Source organism: Mustelus asterias, unplaced genomic scaffold (assembly GCF_964213995.1).
Source record: "Mustelus asterias unplaced genomic scaffold, sMusAst1.hap1.1 HAP1_SCAFFOLD_2461, whole genome shotgun sequence".
NCBI lineage: Eukaryota > Metazoa > Chordata > Chondrichthyes > Carcharhiniformes > Triakidae > Mustelus > Mustelus asterias.
In genome coordinates, this window is record NW_027592406.1 from 39,898 (window position 1) to 54,468 (window position 14,571).

The 14,571-nt window shown below is 47.5% G+C and overlaps 1 protein-coding gene across 1 annotated transcript; it reads left to right on the forward strand.

Moving 5' to 3' along the window:
• The first annotated feature begins 4,055 nt into the window (after positions 1 to 4,055).
• LOC144489710 (uncharacterized) lies at positions 4,056 to 12,757 on the forward strand. Its single transcript, XM_078207566.1, has 3 exons — positions 4,056 to 4,256; positions 6,430 to 7,260; positions 12,038 to 12,757. The coding sequence occupies exons 2-3, from the start codon at positions 6,760 to 6,762 to the stop codon at positions 12,755 to 12,757; spliced, it is 1,221 nt and encodes a 406-aa protein (XP_078063692.1). The 5' UTR covers positions 4,056 to 4,256; positions 6,430 to 6,759.
• Positions 12,758 to 14,571: the final 1,814 nt, after the last annotated feature.

Consider the following 14,571-nt stretch of genomic DNA (forward strand, 5'->3'; position numbering starts at 1 on the left):
GTCCCCCCCTTTGTACCAAATGGAGCGGCAGCTTGTAGTGTTAGACCCGGGCTGACTGCCGCCATTGAGGCTGCATGTGGGAGGCCGGCAGGGATTGTGATCGGAGAGGGAAGCCCTGACGTCACAATGGAATGGGTGAGAGTGTGACATCACAATGGAATGGGTGAGGGTGTGACGTCACAATGGAATGGGTGAGGGTGTGACGTCACAATGGAATGGGTGAGGGTGTGACGTCACAATGGAATGGGTGAGGGTGTGACGTCACAATGGAATGTGATCGGAGAGCGAAGTTTCACTCTGAAGCTCATTGCACAACATCCGCATTGTGACGTCACAATAGAGCCCTTGAGTGAGAGTGTTCCAATGCACTGACTAAAGAGCTTTAACCAGTTACACAGTCTGAATAAGTATCACACCATTCACAGCGGGTAGAGACTGTAATCTTGTTCTGTGTGTGGACAAAGTTTCAACTAATTGTCCACCCAAGAGAGAGGTAAGGACACCTGCACCATGGAGAAACCATGGAAATGTGTGGACTGTGGGAAGAGATACAGATACCTATCCCTGCTGGAAGCTCATCGGCGCAGCCACACTGGGGAGAGGCTGTTCATCTGCTCTCAGTGTGAGAAGGGATTTAATCAGTTATCCAGCTTACGGATACACCAGCAAGTTCACACTGGGGAGAGGCCATTCACCTGCTCTCAGTGTGGGAAGGGATTCACTCAGTCATCCCACCTGCAGAGACACCAGCGAATTCACACTGGGGAGAGGCCGTTCACCTGCTCACAGTGTGGGGAGGGATTCACTCAGTTATCCAGCCTGCAGAAACACCAGCGAGTTCACACCGGGGAGAAACCATTCACCTGCTCTCAGTGTGGGAAGAGATTCACTCGGTCATCTGATCTGCGGATACACCAGCGAGTTCACACTGGGGAGAGACCGTTCACCTGCTCTCAGTGTGGGAAGGGATTCACTCGGTCATCCGAGCTGCGGGCTCACCAGCGAGTTCACACTCGGGAGAGGCCGTTCACCTGCTCTCAGTGTGGGAAGGGATTCACTCAGTTATCCAACCTGCGGACACATCAGCGCGTTCACACTGGGGAGAAACCATTCACCTGCTCTCATTGTGGGAAGGGATTCACTTGGTTATCCACCCTGCGGACACACCAGCGAGCTCACACTGGGGAGAGGCCATTCACCTGCTCTCAGTGTGGGAAGGGATTCACTCGGTTATCCAACCTGCGGGCACACCAGCGAGTTCACACAGGGGAGAGGCCATTCACCTGCTCTCAGTGTGGGAAGAGTTTCAGAGTTTCATCCCACCTGCTGAGACACCAGCAAGTTCACGAGTGATTCCAGGGGTTGGATTCTGCTGTAACTGTTTGTGCTCTCAATTACATCCAGGACTGCATTTTGTTCATTCTCACAGTTGGCCAATGGGGAGGGTCAGAGGGTTTCTTTGTGCTGGACTGGCTGGTCTCAGCCTCCAGTGGGCTGATGCTCTTTGAGTCTTTTTGTGAATACCTGGTTTTAAATGTCACAAGGATCACAGAGTGACAGGGTGTTAGGACGTTTAGAGATATTTAGTCAGAAGAAAACAGAGGTTGGCAGTGCAAAGGTACATTTCTGAATGGAGGGTTGTGACAAGTGACATTCCTCAGGGATCAGTGCTGGGACTTTTGCTGTTTGTAATATATATAAATGATTTGGAGGAAAATGTAACTGGTTTGATTGGTAAGTTTGTGGACGACACAAAGGTTGGTGGAATTGCGGATAGCGATGGGGACTGGCAGAGGATACAACAGGATTTAGATCAGTTGGAGACTTGGGCGGAGAGATGGCAGATGAAGTTTAATCCGGACAAATGTGAGGTAATGCATTTTGGTAGGTCTAATACAGATGGGAAATATACAGTAAATTGCAAAACCCTTAAGAGTATTCATAGGCAGAGGGATCTGGGTGTACAGGTACACAGGTCATTGAAAGTGGCAATGAGATGGAGAAGATAATCAAGAAGGCATATGGCATGCTTGCCTTCATCGGCCGCGGCATTGAGTTTAAAAATTGGCAAGTCATGTTGCAGCTTTATTGAACCTTTGTTAGCCCGCACTTGGAATCTAGTGTTCAATTCTGGTCGCCACACTACTGTGGTATATTATGTGGTATCAGTATGAATTGACAATGTTGTCCTGGTCCTGGTCCTGCGCTGCATGCGGGCAGCTTCAGTATTCAGAGTTGTAAATGGTCATATACACTGCAATCATCAGTGAACATCCCCGTTTCTGACCCTACGGTGGGGAGACGGTAATTAATGAAGCTGCTGAAAATGATTAGGCCCAGGAGACATGAGGAACAACAAAATATATTTATATAGCGCCTTAAACTAATAAAACATCCAAGGAGCATTGTAAAGTAAAGTATGATATTGAGCCACAAAGAAGATATTAGGTTAGATGACCAAACATTGGGTCAAAGTGGTAGATTTTAAGTGGTGTGTTAAAGGAGTAAAGCGAGGTGGAGAGTTGGAGACGTGTAGGGATGGTATTCCAGAGGTTGGAGCCTAAGCAACTGAAGGTAGAGCTTGCAATGGTGAAGCAAGGTCAGGGACAAACTAAAGACCAGAATTAGAGCCGTGTAATATATTGAGGGTTGTGGGGCTTAGAGGAGATTATAGATATTGGGACAGGCAAGGTCATGGAGTGATTTGAAACCAAGGATGAGAATTTTAATATTAAGTTGTTGCTTTACTGGGTGGATCATCGTGCACAAGGGTGATAGTGGAATAACACTTAATGTGAGTTTAAACATGGCCAGCAGAGTTTTAGATGAACCCTGCAGTGACCCTTGCAGTGATGACTGACCTCCAACAACCACAGCCATTCTCGTCTGTACCTGGTATATCCCCAACCGGTGGAGAGATCCTCCCCGAATCCCACCGATTCCAACCCTGTGTCGGTCCCTTTCTGCCACACTCAGTCAAATGATGTCTTGATGGATTTTCTTTGTTTTTTTTGTTGTTTTTTTTTTGTTTTCTTTCAAGAAAACAAAATTTTCTTTGTTCTTCGTTCTGTTTGGAACATCCCAAATGCTCATCCAATTTCCTTTGTAATTGTTTATTGTCTCCACTTCCTCCACCCTCGTAGGCAGCAAGTTCCAGGTCATTACCATTCGCTGTATCAGAATATTCTTCCTGACATCTCCCCCCCACTCCTCCGCCCCCCCCCCCCCCCCCCCCCCCCCCCCACCCCTTGCATCTCTGACCCAAAACAAGAAATCTGTGTCCCCCCTCGCCCTTGTCCCTTCAGCTAATGGGAACAGCTTTTCTTTGTCCACCTTATCTAAACCTGTCAGAATCTTGTCCACCTCTATCAAATCTCCCCTCAACCTCCTTTGCTCCAAGGGGAACAACCCCAGCCTGACATTGACAATAAAGATCAATCCAACAGAATATGTTACTGTCTGAAATCAAATGGGAATGTTTAATTTCTGTTTTAAAGATATTGTGAATATATTGTCCTGGACAATAAAGGAATCAGCTATAACTGAGCAAGAAGAAGACAGTTTCAATGTGGAATTGAGTGGAATTTTCTCTCTGGATTTAAACAATGGAGGAACTACAAACATGGAAGAAAATAAATTTCAAAATGTGAACTCTGTACAGACTGTTTTCAAAATAGAACTTGAAAATTCACAAATGAACAGCAATGAAGACTCTCCTTTTGCAGGAGGAACTTTGGACTATAATTATTGTAAAAAGAAAACTTTCAGAAAAGACTGCAAGCAGTAATTTCCATCTTCAGTGGACTGAATTCCTGGACATGGAACCCAGCAGTGTGCTGTTACCAAGCTGGACTTGTGAATGTGAAGTGGACAATGGGGGGATTATTGTGTCTGTTGCAGGTTATAAGATAGATCAACATGGGAATACAGTGGATTTAGGAACAGGAGGAGGCCATGTGGCCCTTCGAGCCTGCTCCACAATTCAATAAGATCATGGCTGTTGTTAAGATATACAGCATGTTGTATATTGTAATATTCTAAATGGGATATTATGAAGGTGAAACATTTTCATTTCTTCCTGTTTTTGTTACAAAAATCTAATTTCATAATTCCTATGTTTTAGAAATAAGAATTAGTTGCAAGAATTGCTTTTAAAAAATGGAAAACCTGGATTGAGAATCTGACAAAAACACCCTCAGGGAATTCGCAGTCACAAAGCATGGCCCATGTTGGTTTAAGAAGTCAAAACTCGAGAGGTAAGAACTGTAAAAGGTCAGCTGGATCTTTTAGTTGGAGACATTGGGTCTGACAATTATTGTACTGTTTTTGTTAGGTGAATTCTTCATGAAGACCTCAGGAAAAAGGTTTAGTTTTGAAGCTAAATATCTGTCAGATATTCCACCTGGTCTCTGTTACCATGGGGATATGTGATTCAGGGTGGAGCCTTGGTTAGAATTAGACCATAAGATATAGGAGCAGAATTAGGCTATTCGGCCCATCGAATCTGCTGTGCCATTCGATCATGGCTGATAAATCTCAATCCCATTCTCCTGCCTTTTCCCCGTAACCTTTGAGTCCTTTCCAATCAATGACCTGGTTCCAGCGGACAGTCTGCAGTTAGCTTGGAAGCCACCACTTGTGGGACCAGGAGCTGTGAACCAGCTGTGGGACTGGGAGCCTAGAGGACCATTGGAAACCAGGGGTGTTTCCAACATTTAAATCCCTCAGCAAGAATGCAGTGAAGCCCATGTTTGGACTGAGGAGTCCACAGTTTGAGAGCTTAAAGGAAAATTGGAGGCTTGATCCCGCCCGAGCGTTCCCCTGTTTGGACGGAATTCCACATTGGCCCAAAGCCTCAACCCCCCTCCCTGGGTGAGGTGCCCCACAGCCTGAGCCGCCCCGCGGAAATGTCCTCCGTGCCTTTTTCTACTGCGCGGAGGCGTTTCCTGTGCGGGCTGCTGCTGCACACCTTCCACTACCGCCTCCTCGCCTGTCGCCCGGATACACCTTGGCGGGCCTTGTTGCAACCGGGCGGCGGAGGTCCCCGCTGGAGGTCCCTCTACGGAGGGATCTCCCCCAATTACGTCGGGGACCTGGGGTGGAGGGTGATGCATGCAGCAGTGCCGCACAACCGTAGGATTCACTGGTTCACGGGCTCCGAAGACTGCCCTTTCTGTGGCCTTGTGGAGTCCGTGGACCATGTCTATGTTGTGTGTCTTAGGCTGCACTCCTTTATGTTTTCCTAAAGAACCTTTTATTGGTGTTTTGTTTGCACTTCAGTCCCACGCTCCTGATCTACGGACACCCGGTGCGGAGAGGGGAGGGTCGGTATGGCGACCTCCTCGTGAACCTGCTCCTGGCGATACGCGCCATTTACCGGTCCAGGCAGCGGGCGATCGAGGGGGCCGTCCATTCTGACTGTCTTCCCCTCTACCGCAGCTACGTTCGCGGCCGGGTGTCCCTGGAGAGGGAGCATGCGGTGTCCACGGGCGCGGTTGACGACTTCCGCGCCCGCTGGGCACCGCAGGGGTTGGGGTGCATTATTGACCCTGATAATCACATTTTAATTTGATGTTTTTAAGTTTCCTTTGTATTTTGATTTCTGTTCGGGCTGTTCCCCCCTCCTTTTTGGGGAGCTGCCCCTTTTACTTTGCCCTGACTTAGAACATAGAACAGGACAGCACAGAACAGGCCCTTCGGCCCACAATGTTGTGCCGAGCTTTATCTGAAACCAAGATCAAGCTATCCCACTCCCTATCATCCTGGTGTGCTCCATGTGCCTATCCAATAACCGCATAAATGTTCCTAAAGTGTCTGACTCCACTATCACTGCAGGCAGTCCATTCCACACCCCAACCACTCTCTGCGTAAAGAACCTACCTCTGATATCCTTCCTGTATCTCCCACCACAAACCCTATAGTTATGCCCCCTTGTAATAGCTCCATCCACCCGAGGAAATAGTCTTTGATCTGAGTTAGTTTATTTGGTTTGACCTAAAAAGAGGGCAACACCTGGGAGGAAATCAATGTTTCCCCCTTTCCATTTCTTTTCTCATTCTGGGGGAAATTGGGGACTTGCAGCAACTGAAGGGTAAGGAAGTGAATCCAGTCTGTATATTCCACACATTGTTAGTCCAGTCAGATAGACATATATCTGTCTGGCAGCCTGCATGGAGATTTTCAGCTCTCTGTGTCCAGGACAGGAAGCAGTGAGCATGGATCTGTCAATCAGCCTCAATCAGCACCTTCAGGAGAATTGGGAGGGTGAATATTAGATACAGCAGAGTGAGAATGGAGGGAGAGTGTGTGGGATGGAGTTCACAGCTTTGGGGAATGAGAGAGAAAGAATGTTCTATAGAAACTGGAATTGTCTGTTCTGAATTTCGATCCTGTACTGACAGTGATGACTTGTGTCAACTTGTTTTGCAGGATATTGAAAGAGGAATCACAGGCTAAAATCTCGAACGTCACGTCGAGATCTGGCAGAGTCATATTCCTTGGGACCTGAATATCATCGGCCATTGAATCTGGAAGGAAATTTGAAAAGATTTCAAACATCAATCTGACTGAAAAAGCATCAACACATGGCCACATTCGAGTCAGTGTGTTCCAGTGCACTGACTGAAGAGCTTTAACCAGTTACACAGCCTGAATAAATATCACACCATTCACAGCGGGGAGACACTGTACACGTGTTCTGTGTGTGGACGAGGCTTCAGCTGATTGTCCACCCAAGAGAGAGGTAAGGACACCTGCACCATGGAGAAACCATGGAAATGTGCGGACTGTGGGAAGGGATACAGAGCCCCATGTCTGCTGGATGCTCATCGGCGCAACCACACTGGGGAGAGGCCATTCATTTGCTCTCAGTGTGGGGAGGGATTCATTCAGTCATCCGTCCTGCGGGCACACCAGCAAGTTCACACTGGAGAGAGACCGTTCACCTGCTCTCAGTGTGAGAAGAGATTCACTCGGTCATCCGACCTGCAGAGACACCAGCGAGTTCACAGCGGGGAGAGGCCGTTTACCTGCTCTCAGTGTGGGAAGGGATTCACTCGGTCATCCGTCCTGCGGACACATCAGCGAGTTCACAGCGGGGAGAGGCCGTTTACCTGCTCTCAGTGTGGGAAGGGATTCACTCAGTTATCCAACCTGCGGAAACACCAGCGAGTTCACACTGGGGAGAGACCGTTCACCTGCTCTCAGTGTGGGAAGAGATTCAGAGCTTCATCCAGCCTGCAGAGACACCAGCGAATTCACATGGGGAGAGGCCATTCACCTGCTCTCAGTGTGGGAAGGAATTCACTCAGTGATCCCACCTGCTGAGACATCAGAGAGGTTACACTGGGGAGAAACCGTTCACCTGCTGAGTGTATAAAAAGGGTTCAGAATTTCATCCCAGCTGCTGAGACACCAACAAGTTCACAGGGTTGGATTCTGCTGTTATTGTTTCTGCTCTCAATTACATCCAGGACTGCATTTTGTTCATTCTCACAGTTGGTCAATGGGGAGGGTCGGAGGGTTTCTTTCTGCTGGACTGACCAGTCTCACAACTTGGCCTCCAGTGGGCTGATGCTCTTTGAGTCTTGTTGCGAATACCTGGTTTCAGATTTCACACGGATCACAGAGTGACAGGGTGTGAGGAAGTTCAGAGATATTTAGTCAGCATTTCTGTCTGAAACCCCACCAATGCTCATCCAATTTCCTTTGTAATTGTTTATTGTCTCCACTTCCTCCACCCTCGTAGGCAGCGAGTTCCAGGTCATTACCATTCGCTGCATCAAAATATTCTTCCTCACATCCCCCCCCTACATCTCTGACCCGAAACTTTATATCTGTGACCCCCTCTCCTTCTCCCATCAGCTAATGGGAACAGTTTTTCTTTGTCCACCTTATCTAAACCTGTCAGAATCTTGTCCTTTGCTCCACGGGGAACAACCCCAGCCTGACATTGACAATAAAGAACAAACTAACAGAATATGTTTGTACCTGAAATCAAATGGGAATGTTTAAATTCTGTTTTAAAGATATTGTGAATATATTGTCCTGGACAATAAAGGAATTGGAATAACTCACCTTGGGAGTGGTTGAATGGAATATATCAATCTGGTATCCACCTACAGTCTAGGGAAAGTCTGGAATGTGTAGCTGGAAATCTTTCCCTCACAGCACTGTGGATGTACTTACACAACCTGGAGATGCTGGTGTTGGACTGGGGTAAACACAGTAAGAAGTCTCACAACATCAAGTTAAAGTCCAACAGGTTTATTTGGTAGGAAACGCCACTAGCTTTCAGAGCGCTGCTCCTTCGTCAGGTGAGTGGGAGTTCTGTTCACAAAACAGGATTTTTTATGATCAGAACTCCCACTCACCTGATGAAGGGACAGCGCTCCGAAAGCTAGTGGCGTTTGCTACCAAATAAACCTGTTGGACTTTAACTTGGTGTTTTGAGACTTCTTACGGTGTACTTACACCTCAGACATTGTAGCAGGTCAGGAAGGCAGTGTTGGGGTTGACCACGGCCGAGGCAGCTACATACAGCCACATATTCTGTTATACTTGAAGGACTGCGGATTGAATGTGAGGCATTATGGGACTGGACTATCTTGACCACATTCCTGTGACTGCTCAGTTTCTGCAATCACGGACCATTGAAGCTGCTTCGCAGAGCCCCAACAGAGGACCTGGTGAGAATATTTACTCAGAATGAGTTAGAATTAAACTTATTCCAGGACCAGCTGGTGTTCAGTGGCTGAGATTCCTGAATCTGTAAAAAGGGGGTCTGACCAATCAACAAACAGTGGTAAATAGTTAGTTAAAAAGCGTTCTCAGGCATTGTTTAAATTATTTTATCCCAAATTTGTGATCAGAACTGTGAGGGACTTGTGATCCGATATTCAGTGAAGTGACGATATACTCCAAGTAGCACTGGACTGAAAAGCAGACCTCTGAGAGTAGATTCTAATGGTTATAATCCTACCCAAGCATGGCCAGTGAAAAATCAGAGCTCTTACCTGCTATTTGGAAACTAAGAACAAGAAACTTATTGATAAAATTATTAGAGAATACAGCCAACGTTTCGAGACTGGAAGACATTTCATAACAGCTCTTATGAAGGGTCATCCATACTTGAAACATTGGCTCCACTCTGTCTCCACAGATGCTGCCAGACCTGCTGAGCTTTTCCAGTATTTTCTGTTGTTGTTTCAGATTCCAGCATCCACAGTATTTAACTTTTATGATAAAATGATTAGTTCTGATTGGAAACCCCACGACCCTCCCGCAAAACAGAGGGAGTGGTGGCAAAAGGGGAAAAAGGATAAGGATGATAAAGTCTGGGTTCTGATTCTCCGAGCCCATGTAGAATCAACAAAATGAGTGAAGCAGTTTATAAAGAACGGAAGTTATCCATCCCTAAAAAAATTCATCAAATAAAAGTAATTAAGTTATGGAATATAACAAAAAAATTCAGAGATGAAGTTTACAATCTAGTTTGTTTTGATTTTTTACTTGTGTAAAGTGGTATTATTGTGGGCCAATTTTTGAATATAACATCCCTGCTGTTCAATTCTATCTCTCGAGAATGGAACCCTATTTATGGGCCCCAGACCTTAGGGAAGATGTGAAGTTCTTAGAGAGGGTGCAGACGAGATTTGCACGAATGGCAACTCACATCATTAAAAAGTAGCTGGATCAGCACTTGGCAAGTCAGAACAGTTAAGGCGATGGGCCAGGTGCTGGTAAATGGGATTCGGTGGGAGGTCAGGTGTTTCTTGCGTGTCGGTGAAGACTCGATGCGCTGAAGGGCCTCTTCTGCACTGTACGATTCAATGATGAGGCAATTCAGTTAGTTGGAGAGAGTGGAGCAGCTGAAATTTCTCTCTTTAAATCAGTCAAGACATTAGGGTCTAGAATGGGGTCATTCGGTCCACTGATTCAATGCTGGCACTTTGCATGTCAAACTCTTGTCCGTTCTATTTATTGACAGATCCATGCTCACTGCTTCCTGTCCTGGAGTGGAGATGCCGGCGTTGGACTGTGGTAAACACAGTAAGAAGTTTAACAACACCAGGTTAAAGTCCAACAGGTTTATTTGGTAGCAAAAGCCACACAAGCTTTCGGAGCCTTAAGCCCCTTCTTCAGGTAGAGAATAGAGAAACCCTACAGTACAGAAAGAGGCCATTTGGCCCATCGCGTCTGCACCGACCACAATCCCACCCAGGCCCTACCCCCATATCCCTACATATTTACCCACCATTCCCTCTAACCTACGCATCCCAGGACACTAAGAGGCAATTTTAGCACAGCCAATCAACCTAACCCGCACATCTTTGGACTGTGGGAGGAAACCGGAGCACCCGGAGGAAACCCACGCAGACACGAGGAGAATGTGCAAACTCCACACAGACAGTGACCCAAGCCGGGAATCGAACCCAGGTCCCTGGAGCTGTGAAGCAGCAGTGCTAACCACTGTGCTACCGTGCCGCCAGGTGAGTGGGAATTCTGTTCACAAACAGGGCATATAAAGACACAAACTCAATTTACATGAATAATGCTTGGAATGCGAATACTTACAACTAATCAAGTCTTTAAGATACAAACAATGTGAGTGGAGAGAGCATCAAGACAGGCTAAAGAGATGTGTATTGGACACTTTCAGCTCTCTGTGTCCTGGACACAGCTGGAAATCTCCATGCAGGCTCCCAGACAGATATATGTCTATCTGACTGGACTAACAATGTGTGGAATGTACAGACTGGGGGAACAATGGGTGGGGGCGGGACTCCCGGGTCCGCGCGCCTGAACCCGGAGACGTCACCGCGGAGCAGAGTGATTGCTATTGGCTGATTCAGGCAGGGCTCCATTGTGCCGTCACAATGATTCAGAGGGGCGTTCCCAGCACACAGTGTCCCATTGGCAGCAATATCACTGGTGACAGAAGCAGCACACTGCGGATTGGGCACCAGCTCAGCGCGGCTGGCGGTCAAAGCCCCGCCCACACCCCACGTGGGCTCGGGTTCCGCCCCCACATTGTCCACATGCGGGAGATTAGCCAATGGCAACGCGTGGAGGACCGGATGGGCGCTGGTCCTCCAGCCAATCAGAATCCGGGCCCTGTGTCAATGGCTGCGCGGAGCTTGGTCCATTGTCTGTGAGTAAAGTGTTTGAATTCTGCGCTCCAGAGGACTGTGGAGCCTCAGTCATCAAATATTTTCAAGAGAGAGATTGGTAACTTTTGAGGCATTGAGCAACCTGGGGGATAGTTTGGGAAATATTGGTCCTATGGAAATAGTGTGAGGTCGATCAGCCAATTCTCAATCAATGGTTGAGGCAGTTCGATGGGCTGAATGGCCAACTGCAGCTCCAATTTCTTATGATTTCTGTGTCCAGGGCAAGAAGCAGTGAGCATGGATCTGTCAATCAGCCTCAATCAGCACCTTCAGGAGAATTGGGAGGGTGAATATTAGATACAGCAGAGTGAGAATGGAGGGAGAGTGTGTGGGATGGAGATTTACAGCTTTTGCACAATGAGAGAGGAAAGAATGTTCCATAGAAACTAGAATTGTTTGTTCTGAATTTCTATTTCTATTTCTAACTCATTTTACAGGATATTGAAAGAGGAATTACAGGCTGAAATCTCAAATGTCACGTCTAGATCTGGCAGTCATATTCCTTGGGAGCGAAATATCATCGGCCTTTGAATCTGGAAGGGGAAATGTTTGTCCAGTCTGTCGATTTGAAAAAAAATTCAAACATCAGTGTGACTGGAACAGCACCAACACACTGTCACACTCGAGTGAGTGTGTTCCAATGCACTGACTAAAGAGCTTTAACCAGTTACACAGCCTGAATAAATATCACACCATTCACAGTGAGGAAAGACCGGACTGGTGTTGTGCCTGGACGAGGCTTCAACTGATTGTCCACCCAAGAGAGCGGCAAGGACACCTGCACCATGGAGAAACCATGGAAATGTGCGGACTGTGGGAAGAGATACAGATACCCATTTCAGCTGGAAGCTCATCGGCGCAGTCACACTGGGGAGAGGCCGTTCATCTGCCCTCAGTGTGGGAAGGGATTCGCTCTGTTATCCACGTTGCAGAAACACCAGAGAGTTCACACTGGAGAGAGACCGTTCACCTGCTCTCAGTGTGGGAACAAATTCACTCGGTTATCCAATCTGCAGGCACACCAGCGACTTCACACTGGGGAGAGGCCATTCACCTGCTCTCAGTGTGGGAAGGGATTCAGTCAGTTTTCCAGCCTGCGGACACACCAGCGGGTTCAGATTGGGGAGAGGCCGTTCACCTGCTCTCAGTGTGGGAAGGGATTCAGAGCTTCATCCAGCCTGCTGATACACCAGCGAGTTCACACTGGGGAGAGGCCCTTCACCTGCTCTCAGTGTGGGGAGGGATTCAGAGCTTCATCCAGCCTGCTGATACACCAGCGAGTTCACACTGGGGAGAGGCCGTTCACCTGCTCTCAGTGTGGAAAGGGATTCACTCGGTCTTCCAGCCTGCGGACACACCAGCGAGTTCACACTGGGGAGAGGCCGTTCACCTGCTCTCAGTGTGAGAAGGAATTCATAACTTCATCCAACCTGCGGACACACCAGCGAGTTCACACTGGGGAGAGGCCATTCACCTGCTCTCAGTGTGGGAAGGGATTCACTCAGTCATCCCACCTGTGGAGGCACCAGCGAGTACACACTGAGGAGAAGCCATTCACCTACTCTGTGTGGGAAGCGGTTCAGTGATTCATCCAGCCAGCAGAAACACCAACAAGTTCACACTGGGGAGAAACCGTTCACCTGCTCTGTGTGTGGAAAGGGGTTAAGACCATAAGACATAAGACATAGGAGCGGAAGTAAGGCCATTCGGCCCATCGAGTCCACTCCACCATTCAATCATGGTTGATTTCAACTCCATTTACCCGCTCTCTCCCCATAGCCCTTAATTCCTCGAGAAATCAAGAATTTATCAATTTCTGTCTTGAAGACGCTCAACGTCTCGGCCTCCACAGCCCTCTGTGGCAATGAATTCCACAGACCTACCACTCTCTGGCTGAAGAAATTTCTCCTCATCTCTGTTCTAAAGTGACTCCCTTTTATTCTAAGGCTGTGCCCCCGTGTCCTAGTCTCCCCTGCTAATGGAAACAACTTCCCTACGTCCATCCTATCTAAGCCGTTCATTATCTTGTAAGTTTCTATCAGATCTCCCCTCAACCTCCTAAACTCCAATGAATATAATCCCACGATCCTCAGACGTTCATCGTATGTCAGGCCTACCATTCCTGGGATCATCCGTGTGAATCTCCGCTGGACCCGCTCCAGTGCCAGTATGTCCTTCCTGAGGTGTGGGGCCCAAAATTGCTCACAGTACTCCAAATGGGGCCTAACCAGTGCTCTATAAAGCCTCAGAAGTACATCCCTGCTTTTGTATTCCAAGCCTCTTGAGATAAATGACAACATTACATTTGCTTTCTTAATTACGGATTCAACCTGCAAGTTTACCTTTAGAGAATCCTGGACTAGGACTCCCAAGTCCCTTTGCACTTTAGCATTATGAATTTTGTCACCGTTTATAAAATAGTCCATGCCTCTATTCTTTTTTCCAAAGTGTACGACCTTGCACTTGCCCACGTTGAATTTCATCAGCCACATCTTGGACCACTCTCCTAAACTGTCTAAATCTTTCTGCAGCCTCCCCACCTCCTCAATACTACCTGCCCCTCCATCTATCTTTGTATCATCGGCAAACTTGGCCAGAATGCCCACAGTCCCGTCATCTAGATCGTTAATATATAAAGAGAACAGCTGTGGCCCCAACACTGAACCCTGCGGGACACCACTTGTCACCGGTTGCCATTCTGAGAAAGAACCTTTTATCCCAACTCTCTGCCTTCTGTCTGACAGCCAATCGTCAATCCATGTTAGTACCTTGCCTCGAATACCATGGGCCCTTATTTTACTCAGCAGTCTCCCGTGAGGCACCTTGTCAAAGGCCTTTTGGAAGTCAAGATAGATAACATCCATTGGCTCTCCTTGGTCTAACCTATTTGTTATCTCTTCAAAGAACTCTAACAGGTTTGTCAGGCACGACCTCCCCTTACTAAATCCATGCTGACTTGTCCTAATCCGAGTTCTCTCGGTTATTCTGCCTGCAGACACACCAGGGAATTCACACTGGGGAGAGACCGTTCAGCTGCTCTGTGTGTGAGAAGAGATTCAGTTTTTCATCTCAGCTGTTGGTACACCAGCGAGTTCACGAGTGATTCCAGGGGTCGATTCTGCTGTTATTGTTTCTGCTCTCAATTATATTGGTCAATGGGGAGGGTCGGAGGGTTTCTTTCTGCTGGACTGGTCTGTCTCACAACTTTACTTCCAATGGCTGATGCTCTTTGAGTCTTGTTGCGAATACCTGGTTTCAAATTTCACAAGGATCACAGAGTGACAGGGTGCTCGGAAGTTCAGAGATATTTAGTCAGCATTTCTGTTTGAAACCTCCCAGATGCCCATCCAATTTCCTTTGTCATTGTTTATTGCCTCCACTTCCTCCACCCTCGTAGGCA